We start from the raw sequence: 17,220 nt of genomic DNA, 5'->3' as shown, positions 1-17,220 counted from the left end.
ATTTACGAATAGTTGGCAGTTTTTTTTTTTTTTGTAAAACAAAATACATTTCGTTGGGATGCAAAAAGCTGGTTATGCTGCTTTTTGCTTTTGCCCTTGGATTTTCCCAGTCGCACAGAGTACTTCCGCTTCCTTTCCATGAGAATGGTCGTGATTGGTTTTCGACATCGATTGCCCTTGACTGACTCGCAAAGAAACGCTCTGATTGGATCTGATCCTTTCACAGGACAAGTCGCTCCTCCCTCACAGAGGACAGGTCAAAGATGGCGTCGATTAGGTGTTTTCTTCGCTCCGGGAAGGTGTTTATTCCTTTTTAATTCAAAGTTCAGACAATTATATTGTTCAAATACGGATGAGACCTTAACGAGAGCCATTTTCTGTCTTGTCTTGTGTAGAGTGCCGTCTCGGTGGTCCTGCGTAGAGAGTTCAGCAAGACCTCTCCAGCGGCTGTGCAGGTGAGAACTAGCTAGCATCTTTGCTAATCTAGCTAATAACCTTCACCGCAGCTATCAGCTGTGTGCACGACTAGCAATTATGCTGTTAAGAAAAGCAGTCAATTGTTTATACGGTAACAAGTAGATTTACAGAAATCATGACATGTTAATCCGGTTTTCGGGCTATGATGAACGTTGTATCCATGTGGGATGTCAAGGCCTGACCTTAGGCAATAGATCCGACCCGGTTACATACAGCTGCGCTATCATCGTATATTAAGACACCGCAGAGCCGGCACTAGAAATGTTTTGGAAAACGTGTACCTCAATCCAGGCTTGAGAAATGTTGTGCCCCCGAATTGTCCCATTATCACAACTGTTACACCGAGAAGATTAAACGACTGATGGGTTTTTGGTAAACTGCCGTTTTGTCCTCGGCTGGAGCCACAGCAACCATTTATTAAAGTGTCAAATGTATTTAATCTTGTATGTAATCAAATCTGGCATTTTTTGTATGTAGTCTGATTCACCGTTTCGTGTATGTCATTAATGTAGTCACATGTATGTAGTCAAATGTATGTCATATCTCCACTCAAGATACTACTGCCGATCTTCATATGCTGTGGAAGAACACCCCCAAGATCCCTAACACCCTCTAACACCATCCCCACTTTATTAAAACAGTTGTGAAATCACATCGAGGTAGACAGAGAGATGGGAGAAACTGTATGAAGTTTTGGATTGCAGATTGAGCCCTGGTCTCTGGTGGGGAGAGGAGTTTATGTTGCTAGACCACAGGCTCTGCACTTGTTTTGATCTTTAAAGCGACAGATTCTGCTTGCAATGAAAAGGGCTATATAAAATGAATCTATTATGATTTTATTATCAAGTAATTTTTGTATAGTCACATCGTGTAATGTCTCTATTTCAGGTGAATGTCCGAGATGCCCTCAACCAGGCCATGGATGAGGAACTGGAGAGGGATGAGAGGGTCTTCCTTCTGGGGGAGGAGGTGGCCCAGTATGATGGAGCCTACAAGGTATGAGTACACAATGACAAACTACATGCAAATCAGGATGCAGATTTCAAAAGTTGTTTAAAATAAATATACACTAAATAAAAATATAAATGCAACGTCTTGTAAAGTGTTGGTCCCATGTTTCATGAGCTGAAATAAAAAAAAAATCCCAGAAATGTTCCATAAACACAAAAAGCTTATTTCTCTAAAATGTTGTGAACAAATGTGTTTACATCCCTGTCAGTGAGTATTTCGCCTTTGTGCTCCATGGTGGCGGTGGGATTATAGTATGGGCAGGCATAAGATTCCAGACAGCGGAAAAAATGTTTTAGTTTTGCATTTTATCGATGGCAATTTGAATGCACAGAAAGACTGAGGTCTGTTGTGGGTATCTGTATCTGTAATCGACAGATGCATGTCTATTCCCAGTCGTGTGAAATCCACAGATTAGGGCCTAATACATTTATTTATATGAACTGTAACTCAGTAAAATGTGTTTTATTGTTGTTTATTTTTGTTCAGTATATTTGTTCTGATATATTTTCTATATTTGTTAATTGTAAATGTATTTCGTTCCATGATTATTATTGTTAAAATATATTTTAAATGTATTTTGTTCAAACTGATAATTTTGACTAGTTGATTGGTGTTTTTCTCCCGACTGGTGAATTTATAGGTGAGCAGGGGACTGTGGAAGAAGTATGGAGACAAACGAATCATCGACACGCCAATCACAGAGGTAAAAACAGACACACTGTAAACAAGACGATGCTGTTTTTTTTTCTTTATTTGTGTGTTGCGGCCCTAAATGTGATGGGCTCTGGAACGTGTTGCGGCCCTAAATGTAATGGCCTCTAGAAGGTGTTGCGGCCCTAAATGTGATGGCCTCTAGAAGGTGTTGCGGCCCTAAATGTGATGGGCTCTGGAACGTGTTGCGGCCCTAAATGTGATGGCCTCTGGAACGTGTTGCGGCCCTAAATGTGATGGCCTCTAGAAGGTGTTGCGGCCCTAAATGTGATGGCCTCTAGAAGGTGTTGCGGCCCTAAATGTGATGGCCTCTGGAACGTGTTGCGGCCCTAAATGTAATGGCCTCTAGAAGGTGTTGCGGCCCTAAATGTGATGGCCTCTAGAATGTGTTGCGGCCCTAAATGTGATGGCCTCTAGAAGGTGTTGCGGCCCTAAATGTGATGGCCTCTAGAAGGTGTTGCGGCCCTAAATGTGATGGGCTCTGGAACGTGTTGCGGCCCTAAATGTGATGGCCTCTGGAACGTGTTGCGGCCCTAAATGTGATGGCCTCTGGAACGTGTTGCGGCCCTAAATGTGATGGGCTCTGGAACGTGTTGCGGCCCTAAATGTGATGGCCTCTGGAACGTGTTGCGGCCCTAAATGTGATGGGCTCTGGAACGTGTTGCGGCCCTAAATGTGATGGCCTCTAGAAGGTGTTGCGGCCCTAAATGTGATGGCCTCTAGAAGGTGTTGCGGCCCTAAATGTGATGGGCTCTGGAACGTGTTGCGGCCCTAAATGTGATGGCCTCTAGAAGGTGTTGCGGCCCTAAATGTGATGGGCTCTGGAACGTGTTGCGGCCCTAAATGTGATGGGCTCTGGAACGTGTTGCGGCCCTAAATGTGATGGGCTCTGGAACGTGTTGCGGCCCTAAATGTGATGGGCTCTGGAACGTGTTGCGGCCCTAAATGTGATGGGCTCTAGAAGGTGTTGCGGCCCTAAATGTGATGGGCTCTGGAACGTGTTGCGGCCCTAAATGTGATGGCCTCTAGAATGTGTTGCGGCCCTAAATGTGATGGCCTCTAGAAGGTGTTGCGGCCCTAAATGTGATGGCCTCTAGAAGGTGTTGCGGCCCTAAATGTGATGGCCTCTAGAAGGTGTTGCGGCCCTAAATGTGATGGGCTCTGGAACGTGTTGCGGCCCTAAATGTGATGGGCTCTAGAAGGTGTTGCGGCCCTAAATGTGATGGCCTCTAGAAGGTGTTGCGGCCCTAAATGTGATGGGCTCTGGAACGTGTTGCGGCCCTAAATGTGATGGGCTCTAGAAGGTGTTGCGGCCCTAAATGTGATGGGCTCTGGAACGTGTTGCGGCCCTAAATGTGATGGCCTCTGGAACGTGTTGCGGCCCTAAATGTGATGGCCTCTAGAAGGTGTTGCGGCCCTAAATGTGATGGCCTCTAGAAGGTGTTGCGGCCCTAAATGTGATGGCCTCTAGAAGGTGTTGCGGCCCTAAATGTGATGGCCTCTGGAACGTGTTGCGGCCCTAAATGTGATGGCCTCTAGAAGGTGTTGCGGCCCTAAATGTGATGGCCTCTGGAACGTGTTGCGGCCCTAAATGTGATGGGCTCTGGAACGTGTTGCGGCCCTAAATGTGATGGCCTCTGGAACGTGTTGCGGCCCTAAATGTGATGGCCTCTGGAACGTGTTGCGGCCCTAAATGTGATGGGCTCTGGAACGTGTTGTAACAGATGCATTTTCTCCCCTTACAGATGGGCTTTGCAGGCATTGCTGTTGGTGCGGCATTCGTAAGTCAATTAGTATTGTTATTATAATGGAATGTATGGACATGTCCTATTCCTATAGAAATTAACATTGTACAAGCATGTCTTCACTAACCCAATTTGAATGTCTGATCGTGGTAGGAAGATGAGACTTCTCATTAGGTGCATACCAAATGTCACCCTGCCCTCTACATAGGGCACCCTACATAGGGCCCCCTACATAGGGTCCCCTACATAGGGCCCATAAGGCTCTGGTCAGAAGTATTGCACGATCTGAAAAGTACACAATATAGGACTAGACTCAACCATCTTCTCCTCCTGTGTTTCCAGGCCGGGCTGAGGCCAATCTGTGAGTTCATGACGTGGAACTTCTCCATGCAAGCCATCGACCAGGTGATCAACTCAGCTGCTAAGACCTACTACATGTCAGCCGGAGCCCAGCCTGTCCCCATTGTGTTCCGCGGTCCCAACGGCTCCTCTGCAGGTAAATAAACTAACATCTATGCCTGTCGTTTTCCCCAATCCTGGTCCTTGGGACTCAAGGGTGCACATTTTTAGTTTTTGCCCTCGCCCTGACACACCTGTTTAACAAACAAAGGCTTTGAAAAGGAAATGATTAGTTGAATCAAGTGTCTTAGTGCTAGAGGAGAAACACTAGCATCTCTTTGGATCAGCATGGGGAAACACTAGCATCTCTCCCTTTGGATCAGCATGGGGAAACACTAGCATCTCTTTGGATCAGCATGGGGAAGCACTAGCATCTCTCTCTTTGGATCAGCATGGGGAAACACTAGCATCTCTCTCTTTGGATCAGCATGGGGAAACACTAGCATCTCTTTGGATCAGCATGGGGAAACACTAGCATCTCTCTTTGGATCAGCATGGGGAAACACTAGCATCTCTTTGGATCAGCATGGGGAAACACTAGCATCTCTCTCTTTGGATCAGCATGGGGAAACACTAGCATCTCTCTCTTTGGATCAGCATGGGGAAACACTAGCATCTCTTTGGATCAGCATGGGGAAACACTAGCATCTCTTTGGATCAGCATGGGGAAACACTAGCATCTCTTTGGATCAGCATGGGGAAACACTAGCATCTCTCTCTTTGGGTCAGCATGGGGAAACACTAGCATCTCTCCCTTTGGGTCAGCATAGGGAAACACTAGCATCTCTCTCTTTGGATCAGCATGGGGAAACACTAGCATCTCTCTCTTTGGGTCAGCATGGGGAAACACTAGCATCTCTCTCTTTGGGTCAGCATGGGGAAACACTAGCATCTCTCTCTTTGGATCAGCATGGGGAAACACTAGCATCTCTCCCTTTGGATCAGCATGGGGAAACACTAGCATCTCTCTCTTTGGATCAGCATGGGGAAACACTAGCATCTCTCTTTGGATCAGCATGGAGAAACACTAGCATCTCTCTTTGGATCAGCATGGAGAAACACTAGCATCTCTCTTTGGATCAGCATGGGGAAACACTAGCATCTCTCCCTTTGGGTCAGCATGGGGAAACACTAGCATCTCTCTCTTTGGGTCAGCATGGGGAAACACTAGCATCTCTCTCTTTGGGTCAGCATGGGGAAACACTAGCATCTCTCTTTGGATCAGCATGGGGAAACACTAGCATCTCTCCCTTTGGGTCAGCATGGGGAAACACTAGCATCTCTCTCTTTGGGTCAGCATGGGGAAACACTAGCATCTCTCTCTTTGGGTCAGCATGGGGAAACACTAGCATCTCTCTCTTTGGATCAGCATGGGGAAACACTAGCATCTCTCCCTTTGGATCAGCATGGGGAAACACTAGCATCTCTCCCTTTGGGTCAGCATGGGGAAACACTAGCATCTCTCTCTTTGGGTCAGCATGGGGAAACACTAGCATCTCTCTCTTTGGATCAGCATGGGGAAACACTAGAATCTCTCTCTTTGGATCAGCATGGGGAAACACTAGCATCTCTCCCTTTGGGTCAGCATGGGGAAACACTAGCATCTCTCCCTTTGGGTCAGCATGGGGAAACACTAGCATCTCTCTCTTTGGATCAGCATGGGGAAACACTAGCATCTCTCTCTTTGGATCAGCATGGGGAAACACTAGCATCTCTCCCTTTGGATCAGCATGGGGAAACACTAGCATCTCTCTCTTTGGATCAGCATGGGGAAACACTAGCATCTCTCTCTTTGGATCAGCATGGGGAAACACTAGCATCTCTCTCTTTGGGTCAGCATGGGGAAACACTAGCATCTCTCTCTTTGGATCAGCATGGGGAAACACTAGCATCTCTCCCTTTGGATCAGCATGGGGAAACACTAGCATCTCTCCCTTTGGGTCAGCATGGGGAAACACTAGCATCTCTCTCTTTGGGTCAGCATGGGGAAACACTAGCATCTCTCTCTTTGGATCAGCATGGGGAAACACTAGCATCTCTCCCTTTGGGTCAGCATGGGGAAACACTAGCATCTCTCCCTTTGGATCAGCATGGGGAAACACTAGCATCTCTCTCTTTGGATCAGCATGGGGAAACACTAGCATCTCTCTCTTTGGATCAGCATGGGGAAACACTAGCATCTCTCTCTTTGGATCAGCATGGGGAAACACTAGCATCTCTCTTTGGATCAGCTTGGGGAAACACTAGCATCTCTCTTTGGATCAGCATGGGGAAACACTAGCATCTCTCTCTTTGGATCAGCATGGGGAAACACTAGCATCTCTCTCTTTGGATCAGCATGGGGAAACACTAGCATCTCTCTCTTTGGATCAGCATGGGGAAACACTAGCATCTCTCTCTTTGGATCAGCATGGGGAAACACTAGCATCTCTCCCTTTGGATCAGCATGGGGAAACACTAGCATCTCTCCCTTTGGATCAGCATGGGGAAACACTAGCATCTCTTTGGATCAGCATGGGGAAACACTAGCATCTCTGCCTTTTGATCAGCATGGGGAAACTCTAGCATCTCTCCCTTTGGATCAGCATGGGGAAACACTGGCATCTCTCCCTTTGGATCAGCATGGAGAAACACTAGCATCTCTCCCGTTGGATCAGCATGGGGAAACACTAGCATCTCTCCCTTTGGGTCGGCAGGTTGAAACACTAGCATCTCTTTGGATCAGCATGGGGAAACAGTAGCATCTATTTGGATCAGCATGGGGAAACACTAGCATCTCTTTGGATCAGCATGGGGAAACACTAGCATTCTTTTTTCTTTCTGGGATAGTTGAAATGTCATTGGGTAAAGAATGTTATTTTTGTTCTTTTGTCTGCAGGTGTGGCAGCCCAACACTCCCAGTGCTTCGCTGCCTGGTACGGCCACTGCCCCGGTCTCAAAGTAGTCAGTCCCTGGAACTCTGAGGACGCCAGAGGGCTCCTCAAAGCAGCTATCAGGGACAACAACCCTGGTGAGCAATAATCTGCATCCCAAATGCCACCCTATTCCCTATATAGTGCATTACTTCTGGGGGTCTAGGGTCCATTTTGTCTTTCCGTGACTCCTTGCATCTTATCTCCTCGCTACCTCAAAGGTATTGGATACAGTGAGCTCCAAAAGTATTGGGATAGTGACACATTTTGTGTTTTGGCTCTGTACTCCAGCACTGAGTGAGAAAGTTACAAACACACAAATATCATACCCACAAGACATGCTAACCTCTCACCATTACAATAACAGGGGAGGTTAGCATTTTATATCATACCCCCAAGACATGCTAACCTCTCACCATTACAATAACAGGGGAGGTTAGCATTTTATATCATACCCCCAAGACATGCTAACCTCTCATTACAATAACAGGGGTATCTTTGCAGGGTTGTCTAACTTTCTCACTCATAATTTATTCATGCTTCATTCAGGATTATCCGTAACCGTGGTAGCGTCCACATTAATGTAGAAGTGTTTAGAAGAATGTAGAAACGTTCTATAATTATTTATAGTAAAAGTGACTCCAAAATGACACTACATTATTTACCATTTAATTTCTATTGTGTACCAAATAATCCGAAACACAACCAAAACAAACCACAAATTCATCCTTCCACTATCTAGCATCACCAGCTTGATGTAGTCGTTGCCTGCTCGGAATATGGGACCAAATACTACCTTCTGACTGTTCCAATGCTTTTGGTAACCTTTTAAATGGGGGTACTATGTACCAATAATGCCCTCATGTAAAACTGACAGTCCTGTACTTTAACCTCAGTCATTGTATCGTTTCAAATCCAAAGTGCTGGAGTACAGAGCCAAAACAAATAAACATTTCACTGTCCCAATACTTTGAGCTCATTGTAGTACAGTTTAGTTCATCAGCCATGGTGTACAACATTGGTAGCTAAGAGCTGGACTACGGTCTACAGTCCATACCTAAATAAACCAACTAAGGGTCCCTAGGGGGACGCCCCGCCCGGGGTCCCTAGGAGGATGCCCCTTGGTCCCCAGGAGGTGGTGGTCCCCAGGAGGACGTCCCTAGAAGGTGGTGGTCCCCAGGAGGACGTCCCTAGAAGGTGGTGGTCCCCAGGAGGACGTCCCTAGAAGGTGGTGGTCCCCAGGAGGACGCCCCTAGGAGGTGGTGGTCCCTAGGACGCCCCCAGGTCCCCAGGAGGACGCCCCCCGGGGTCCCTAGGAGGTGGTGGTCCCCAGGAGGACGCCCCCCGGGTCCCCAGGAGGGTGCCCCCAGATCCCTGGGTGGTGGTCCCTAGGAGGTGGTGGTCCCTAGGAGGACGCCCCTTGGTCCCTAGGAGGTGGTGTTCCCCAGGAGGTGTTGGTACCTAGGAGGACGTCCCCAGGAGGTGGTGGTCCCCAGGAGGTGGTCCCCAGGAGGATGCCCCTAGGAGGGGGTGGTCCCCAGGAGGATGCCCCTAGGAGGTGGTGGTCCCTAGGAGGACGCCCCCAGGTCCCTAGGAGGTGGTGGTCCCTAGGAGGAAGTCCCTAGGTGGTGGTGGTCCCCAGGAGGACGTCCCTAGGAGGTGGTGGTCCCCAGGAGGTGGTGGTCGAGGATGAGAGGGATCACTGTAGATCTGCTCATGTCCTGTAGTGTAGACAATTAAGTAACCATGGTGACGTGTGCTAATCGGAAAACCCTTTTTAATGTATTTTTCCTTCAACAGTGGTGTTCCTGGAGAATGAGCTGATGTACGGTGTGCCCTTTGACCTGTCTGAGGAGGTTATGCACAAAGACTTTGTCTTACCTATTGGAAAGGCCAAGGTGGAAAGACAAGGTAGGTAGCAAGAGCTGGAGAGAAGGATTTTACATATTTTTTTAGTGATAATGTAAATGTTCATTGTAACATCCCCTGTTAAAACATTGACATAATTGATCATTTCATTGTGGAAGATAATGGATCGTTTCATTGTGAAAGATAATTGATCGTTTCATTGTGAAAGATAATTGATCGTTTCATTGTGAAAGATAATTGATCGTTTCATTGTGAAAGATAATTGATCATTTCATTGTGGAAGATAATTGATCGTTTCATTGTGAAAGATAATTGATCGTTTCATTGTGAAAGATAATCGATCATTTCATTGTGAAAGATAATCGATCGTTTCGTTGTGAAAGATAATTGATCGTTTCGTTGTGAAAGATAATTGATAATTTCATTGTGAAAGATAATCGATAATTTCATTGTGGAAGATAATCGATAATTTCATTGTGGAAGATAATCGATAATTTCATTGTGAAAGATAATCGATAATTTCATTGTGGAAGATAATCGATAATTTCATTGTGGAAGATAATTGCTCGTTTCGTTGTGAAAGATAATTGATGTAGCATTGTTAGCAAATTGCATCGTTGATAAAGCAAATTAGCATGATGTCTTAATTGAGATCTTCATCGGTCTGTGTCCCAAATCTGGTCAAAGGGAGTTTACTATAGGGAGCCATTTGGGTTGTTTACACAGTGTTACAGATCGGATTCACACCACCTGACCTTTTCCACATTTTTATGTGTTTAAGCCTGATTTTACATTTTGTTACGTTACAGCTTTAACTCTATAATTTATTGCATTCTTTTTCCCCCTCATCAATCTACACACAATATCCCATAATGACAAAGAAAAAACAGTTTTCGAAATGTTTGCTAATTTATATATTTAAAAACTGAAATCACATTTACATAAGTATTCAGACCCTTTACTCAGTACTTTGTTGAAGCACCTTTTGCAGTGATTACAGCCTCGAGTCTTCTTGGGTATGACGCTACAAGCTTGGCACACCTGTATTTGGGGAGTTTCTCCCATTCTTCTCTGCAGATCCTCTCAAGCTCTGTCAGGTTGGATGGGGAGCGTCGCTGCACAGCTATTTTAAGGTCTCTTCAGAGATGTTCGATCGGGTTCAAGTCCGGGCTCTGGCTGTGTCACTCAAGGACATTCAGAGACTTGTCCCGAAGCCACTCCCGCGTTGTCTTGGTTGTGTGCTTAGGGGCGTTGTCCTGTTGGAAGGTGATCCTTTGCCCCAGTCTGAGTTCCTGAGCACACTGGAGCAGGTTTTCATCAAGGATCCCTCTGTACTTTGCTCTGTTCATCTTTCCCCCGATCCTGACTAGTCTCCCAGTCCCTGCTTCTGAAAAACATCCTCACAGCATGATGCTGCCACCACCATGCTTCACCGTAGGGATGGTTCCAGGTTTCCTCCAGATGTGATGAATGGAATAGAGGCCAGAGAGTTCAATCTTGGTTCCATCAGACCAGAGAATCTTGTTTCTCATGGTCTGAAAGTCTTTAGGTGTCTTTTGACAAACTCCAAGTGGGATGTCATGTGCCTTTTACTGAGGAGTGGCTTCCGTCTGGCCACTCTACCATAAAGGCCTGATTGGTGGAGTGCTGCAGAGATGGTTGTCCTTCTGGAATGTTCTTCCATCTACACAGGGACTTTAGAGCTCTGTCAGAATGACCATCGAGTTCTTGGTCACCTCTCTGACCAAGACCCTTCTCCCCCGATTGCTCAATTTGGCCAGGCGGCCAGCTCTAGGAAGAGTCTTGGTGGTTCTAAACTTCTTCCATTTAAGAATGATGGAGGCCACTGTGTTCTTGGGGACCTTCAATGCTGCAGAAATGTTTTGGTACCCTTCCCCAGATCTGTGCCTCGACACAATCCTGTCTCAAAGCTGTATAGAAAATTCCCTTGACCTCATGGCTTGGTTTTTGCTCTGACATGCCCTGTCAACTGTGGGACCTTATATAGACAGATGTGTGCCTTTCCAAATCATGTCCAATCAATTGAATTTACCTCAGGTGGAGTCCAATCAAGTTGTAGAAACATCTCAAGGATTTCAATGGAAACAGGATGCACCTGAGCTTTATTCAAAGTCTCATTGCAAAGGGTCTGAAAACATATGTAAATAAGGTATTTCTGTTTTTTTATTTTGAGCACATTTGCAAAAAATGGTTACACCTGTTTTTGCTTTGTCATTATGGGGTATTGTGATGTCATTATGGGGTATTGTGATGTCATTATGGGGTATTGTGATGTCATTATGGGGTATTGTGATGTCATTATGGGGTATTGTGTGTAGAAAGACGAGGATTTTTTTTTATTTAATCCGTTTTAGAATAAGGCGCTAACGTAACAACGTGGGAAGAAGTCAAGGGGTCTGAATACTTTCTGAATGCACTGCGTGTTGAATTCAGTTTGTAACACAACAAAATGTGGGTAAAGTCAAGGGGTGTGGCTAGTTTCTGAATGCACTACAAAACGTTTGTACCCAACCATTGTGTGTTTTGGTCAGGAACTCACATCACTCTCGTGTCACATTCCCGGTGTGTGGGGTTCTGCCTGGATGCTGCGGCCGTCCTGGCTAAAGAGGGGGTTGAATGTGAGGTGAGTGTCGTCTTCAGTTATGTGGTTTAAAAAATTAACAGATTTCTATTGGTTTACGTATAAACTAAACCAATAGGAACTCCCACTGCTCTTGCAATGTCACTACTTTCTATCTATTGTTGAATACTTCTACACTTACAAATAAGGTTTGAGGTTGGAGTCGGCGAGTGTGTTTTAAATAAGGTTTGAGGTTGTACATGTCGTCTGGCGGTGTAGGGCCCTGCTTCTGGAGCACATGGACGTTGTAACGCTGGCCGCATGAGTTCAATCCATCTCACTGCTCTGTCAGCACTCTCCTACACATCACCTCTATCTAATAGATTTACAAAAGACCCCCCCAAGGCCAACATTACTAAAGTACTGTTCTCTCCACTGCTGTTCTGTCCCCTGCTAGGTGGTTATAACCTGGTCTGTCCCCTGCTAGGTGGTTATAACCTGGTCTGTCCCCTGCTAGGTGGTTATAACCTGGTCTGTCCCCTGCTTGGTGGTTATAACCTGGTCTGTCCCCTGCTAGGTGGTTATAACCTGGTCTGTCCCCTGCTAGGTGGTTATAACCTGGTCTGTCCCCTGCTTGGTGGTTATAACCTGGTCTGTCCCCTGCTAGGTGGTTATAACCTGGTCTGTCCCCTGCTTGGTGGTTATAACCTGGTCTGTCCCCTGCTAGGTGGTTATAACCTGGTCTGTCCCCTGCTAGGTGGTTATAACCTGGTCTGTCCCCTGCTAGGTGGTTATAACCTGGTCTGTCCCCTGCTAGGTGGTTATAACCTGGTCTGTCCCCTGCTAGGTGGTTATAACCTGGTCTGTCCCCTGCTAGGTGGTTATAACCTGGTCTGTCCCCTGCTAGGTGGTTATAACCTGGTCTGTCCCCTGCTAGGTGGTTATAACCTGGTCTGTCCCCTACTTGGTGGTTATAACCTGGTCTGTCCCCTACTTGGTGGTTATAACCTGGTCTGTCCCCTGCTTGGTGGTTATAACCTGGTCTCTCCCCTGCTAGGTGGTTATAACCTCGTCTCTCCCCTGCTAGGTGGTTATAACCTCGTCTCTCCACTGCTAGGTGGTTATAACCTCGTCTCTCCACTGCTAGGTGGTTATAACCTCGTCTCTCCACTGCTAGGTGGTTATAACCTCGTCTCTCCACTGCTAGGTGGTTATAACCTCGTCTGTCCCCTGCTAGGTGGTTATAACCTGGTCTCTCCCCTGCTAGGTGGTTATAACCTGGTCTCTCCCCTGCTTGGTGGTTATAACCTGGTCTCTCCCCTGCTAGGTGGTTATAACCTGGTCTCTCCCCTGCTAGGTGGTTATAACCTGGTCTCTCCCCTGCTAGGTGGTGTTAACCTGGTCTCTTCCCTGCTAGGTGGTTATAGCCTCGTCTGTCCCCTGCTAGGTGGTTATAGCCTCGTCTCTCCACTGCTAGGTGGTTATAGCCTGATCTCTCCACTGCTAGGTGGTTATAACCTGGTCTCTCCACTGCTAGGTGGTTATAGCCTCGTCTGTCCCCTGCTAGGTGGTTATAGCCTCGTCTGTCCCCTGCTAGGTGGTTATAGCCTGGTCTCTCCACTGCTAGGTGGTTATAACCTGGTCTCTTCCCTGCTAGGTGGTTATAGCCTCGTCTGTCCCCTGCTAGGTGGTTATAGCCTCGTCTCTCCACTGCTAGGTGGTTATAGCCTGATCTCTCCACTGCTAGGTGGTTATAACCTGGTCTCTCCACTGCTAGGTGGTTATAGCCTCGTCTGTCCCCTGCTAGGTGGTTATAGCCTCGTCTGTCCCCTGCTAGGTGGTTATAGCCTGGTCTCTCCACTGCTAGGTGGTTATAACCTGGTCTCTCCCCTGCTAGGTGGTTATAACCTGGTCTCTCCACTGCTAGGTGGTTATAACCTGGTCTCTCCCCTGCTAGGTGGTTAACCTGCGTACCATAAGACCTCTGGATGTGGAGACCATTGAGGCCAGCGTGATGAAGACTGGCCATCTGGTCACGGTGGAAGGGGGCTGGCCCCAGTACGGAGTAGGGGCTGAGATCTGTGCCAGGATCATGGAGGGTACGTGCTCTTGATTTTTATACATACATACACTGGTTTCCCGGATGAAGATTAAGCCTGGTTTTGGACTGAAGTATTTCCATTGGAGATTTGCCATTGAACTTGTTTTTTTTTAGTCCATGACTTTGTCATTGTTGTGTAAGTAGCACTGCATTCATAACACCATGCATCCCCATGCTGTCGATTCTGAAGGCTAAGCTAGGTTGGGCCTCTGTAAACATGGGTGAACTAGATGGAATGCTGCCTGGGAAGATCAGGTTGCTGGTAGAAGTGATGTTGGAGGGCCAGTACAGGCATGGGAGTACATACACTGAACATGTGAACACATATGTGTGTGTGTGTGTGTGTGTGTGTGTGTGTGTGTGTTTGTAAGTAAGTGTTGGTCCCTCATGAAACATGAGCTGAAATACAATATCACTGATTTCCATAAGTATTCAGACCCTTTTGCTATGAGACTAAATTGATCTCAGGTGCATCCTGTTTCCATTGATCATCCTTGAGATGTTTCTACAACTTCATTGGAGTCCACCTGTAGTAAATGAAATTGATTGGACATGATTTGGAAAGGCACACGCCTGTCTATATAAGGTCCCACAGTTGACAGCGCATGTCAGAGCAAAAACCAATCCATGAGATCGAAGGAATTCTCCATAGAGCTCCGAGACAGGATTGTCGGCACACATCTGGGGAAGGGTACCAAAACATTTCTGCAGCATTGAAGGTCCCCAAGAACACAGTGGCCTCCATCATGCTTAAATGGAAGAAGTTTGGAACCACCAAGACTCTTCTTAGAACTGTCTGCCTAGCCAAAATGACCAATCAGGGGAGCAGGGCCTTGGTCAGAGAGGTAACCAAGAACTTGGTCACTCTGACAGAGCTCTAGAGTTCCTCTGTGTAGATGGGAGAACCTTCCAGAAGGACAACCATCTCTGCAGCACTCCACCAATCAGGCCTTTATGGTAGTGGCCAGACGGAAGCCACTCCTCAGTAAAAGGCACATGACAGCCCACTTGGAGTTTGCAAAAAGGCACCTAAAGGACTCAGGCCATGAGAAACAAGATTCACTGGTCTGATGAAACCAAGATTGAACTCTTTGGCCTGAATGCCAAGCGTCACATCTGGAGGAAACCTGACACCTTCCCTACGGTGAAGCATGGTGGTGGGGGCAGCATCACACGGTGGGGATGTTTTTCAGCTGCAGGGACTGGGAGACTAGTCAGGATCGAGGGGAAAGATGAACGGAGCAAAGTACAGGTATCCTTCATGAAAACCTGCTCAGGTCCTCAGACTGGGGGAAACCACCTTCCAACAGGACAACGACACAAAGTACACAGCCAAGACAACACAGGAGTGGCTTCTGGACAAGTCTCTGAATGTCCTTGAGTGGCCCAACCAGAGCCCGGACTTGAACCCGATCAAACATCTCTAGAGAGACCTGAAAATAGCTGTGCAGCGACGTTCCCCATCCAGCCTGACGGAGCTTGAGAGGATCTGCAGAGAAGAATGGGAGAAACTCCCCAAATACAGGTGTGCCAAGCTTGTAGCATCATACCCAAGAAGACTCGAGGCTGTAATCGTTGCCAAAGGTACTTCAACAAAGTACTGAGTAAAGAGTCTGAATATTTATTTAAATAAGGTATTTCAGGTTTGTGTGTTGTTTTTGGCTAACCTGTTTTTGCTTTGTCATTATGGGGTGTTGTGTGTAGATTGATGTGGAATTTCATTTTTTTTAAATCCATTTTACAATAAGTAACATAACAAAATGTGGAACATGTCAAGGGGTCTGGATACTTTCCGAATGCACTCAAATACTGCACTACTCTAGAATCAGAAGTACTATGTTTTTGAATACCCAGTTACTGTTTGGTTACAAATAAGCAGATTTTCTACAATTTATACATGGGGAAAGTGTTTTGAGTTAACAATTTAAAAAGCATGAAGCACATACACAAGTGGCCTCCAACTGCTCTTAAACACAGGGAAAACCAAATTCATGCTCTTCAACCGATCGCTGCCCCTGGACAACTACAAATACCTAGGTGCCTGGTTAGACTGTAAACTCTCCTTCCAGACTCACATTAAGCATCTCCAATCCAAAATTAAATCTAGAGTTGGCTTCCTATATCGCAACAAAGCATCCTTCACTCATGCTGCCAAACATACCCTCGTAAAACTGACCATCCTGCCGATCCTTGAGTTCGGCGATGTCATTTACAAAATAGCTTCCAATACTCTACTCAACAAACTGGATGCAGTCTATCACAGTGCCATCTGTTTTGTCACCAAAGCCCCATATACTACCCACCACTGCGACCTGTATACTCTAGTCGGCTGACCCTCGATTCATATTCATTGCCAAATCCACTGGCTCCAGGTCATCTATAAGTCTCTGCTAGGTAAAGCCCCGCCTTATCTCAGCTCACTGGTCACCATAGCAGCACCCACTCATAGCACGCGCTCCAGCAGGTATATCTCACTGGTCACCCCCAAAGCCAATTCCTCCTTTGGTCGTCTTTCCTTCTAGTTCTCTGCTGCCAATGACTGGAACGAATTGCAAAAATTTCTGAAGTTGGAGACTCATATCCCCCTCACTAGCTTTAAGCACCAGCTGTCAGAGCAGCTCACAGATCACTGCACCTCTACATAGCCCATCTGTAAATTGCCCATCCAACTACCTCATCCCCATACTGTATTCATTTATTTATCTTGCTCCTTTGCACCCCAGTATCTCTACTTGCACATTCATCTTCTGCACATCTACCATTCTAGTGTTTAATTGCTATATTGTAATTACTTCGCCACCATGGCCTATTTACTGCCTTAACTCCCTTATCTTACCTCATTTACACTGTATGTTTTGTTTACTCCATGTGTAACTCTGTGTTGTTGTCTGTTCACACTGCTATGCTTTATCTTGGCCAGGTCACAGTTGCAAATGAGAACTTGTTCTCAACTAGCCTACCTGGTTAAATAATATAAATAATAATGATCTGTCCTGTTTCCAGGCCCCGCCTTCAACTACCTGGATGCCCCTGCAGTCCGCGTGACCGGTGTCGACATCCCCATGCCCTACGCTAAGATCCTGGAGGACCACAGTGTACCTCAGATCAAAGACATCATCTTCACAGTCAAGAAGGTCTTGAATATGTAAACATACCAATGTCCCCCTCCCTCTCCCACCGTGTCTGCCTGTCTCCCTGTCTCTCCCACCGTGTCTGCCTGTCTCCCTGTCTCTCCCACCGTGTCTGCCTGTCTCTCCCACCGTGTCTGCCTGTCTCTCCCACCGTGTCTGCCTGTCTCCCTGTCTCTCCCACCGTGTCTGCCTGTCTCCCTGTCTCTCCCACCGTGTCTGCCTGTCTCCCTGTCTCTCCCACCGTGTCTGCCTGTCTCTCCCACCGTGTCTGCCTGTCTCCCTG

General features: G+C 46.7%; 1 protein-coding gene across 1 annotated transcript; it reads left to right on the top strand.

The window, feature by feature from the left end:
• The first annotated feature begins 149 nt into the window (after positions 1-149).
• On the top strand, positions 150-16,974 carry LOC110528674 (pyruvate dehydrogenase E1 subunit beta). The gene is made up of 11 exons (XM_036984297.1): positions 150-299; positions 396-455; positions 1,366-1,473; positions 2,129-2,191; positions 3,945-3,980; positions 4,287-4,440; positions 7,222-7,353; positions 9,056-9,166; positions 11,677-11,768; positions 13,663-13,804; positions 16,810-16,974. The coding sequence occupies exons 1-11, from the start codon at positions 264-266 to the stop codon at positions 16,953-16,955; spliced, it is 1,080 nt and encodes a 359-aa protein (XP_036840192.1). The 5' UTR covers positions 150-263; the 3' UTR covers positions 16,956-16,974.
• Positions 16,975-17,220: the final 246 nt, after the last annotated feature.

The sequence above is a fragment of the Oncorhynchus mykiss genome, chromosome 7, assembly GCF_013265735.2.
Source record: "Oncorhynchus mykiss isolate Arlee chromosome 7, USDA_OmykA_1.1, whole genome shotgun sequence".
Lineage (NCBI taxonomy): Eukaryota > Metazoa > Chordata > Actinopteri > Salmoniformes > Salmonidae > Oncorhynchus > Oncorhynchus mykiss.
The sequence above is the reverse complement of the archived record's forward strand: the minus strand, read 5'-3'. Positions and strand labels throughout refer to the sequence as shown.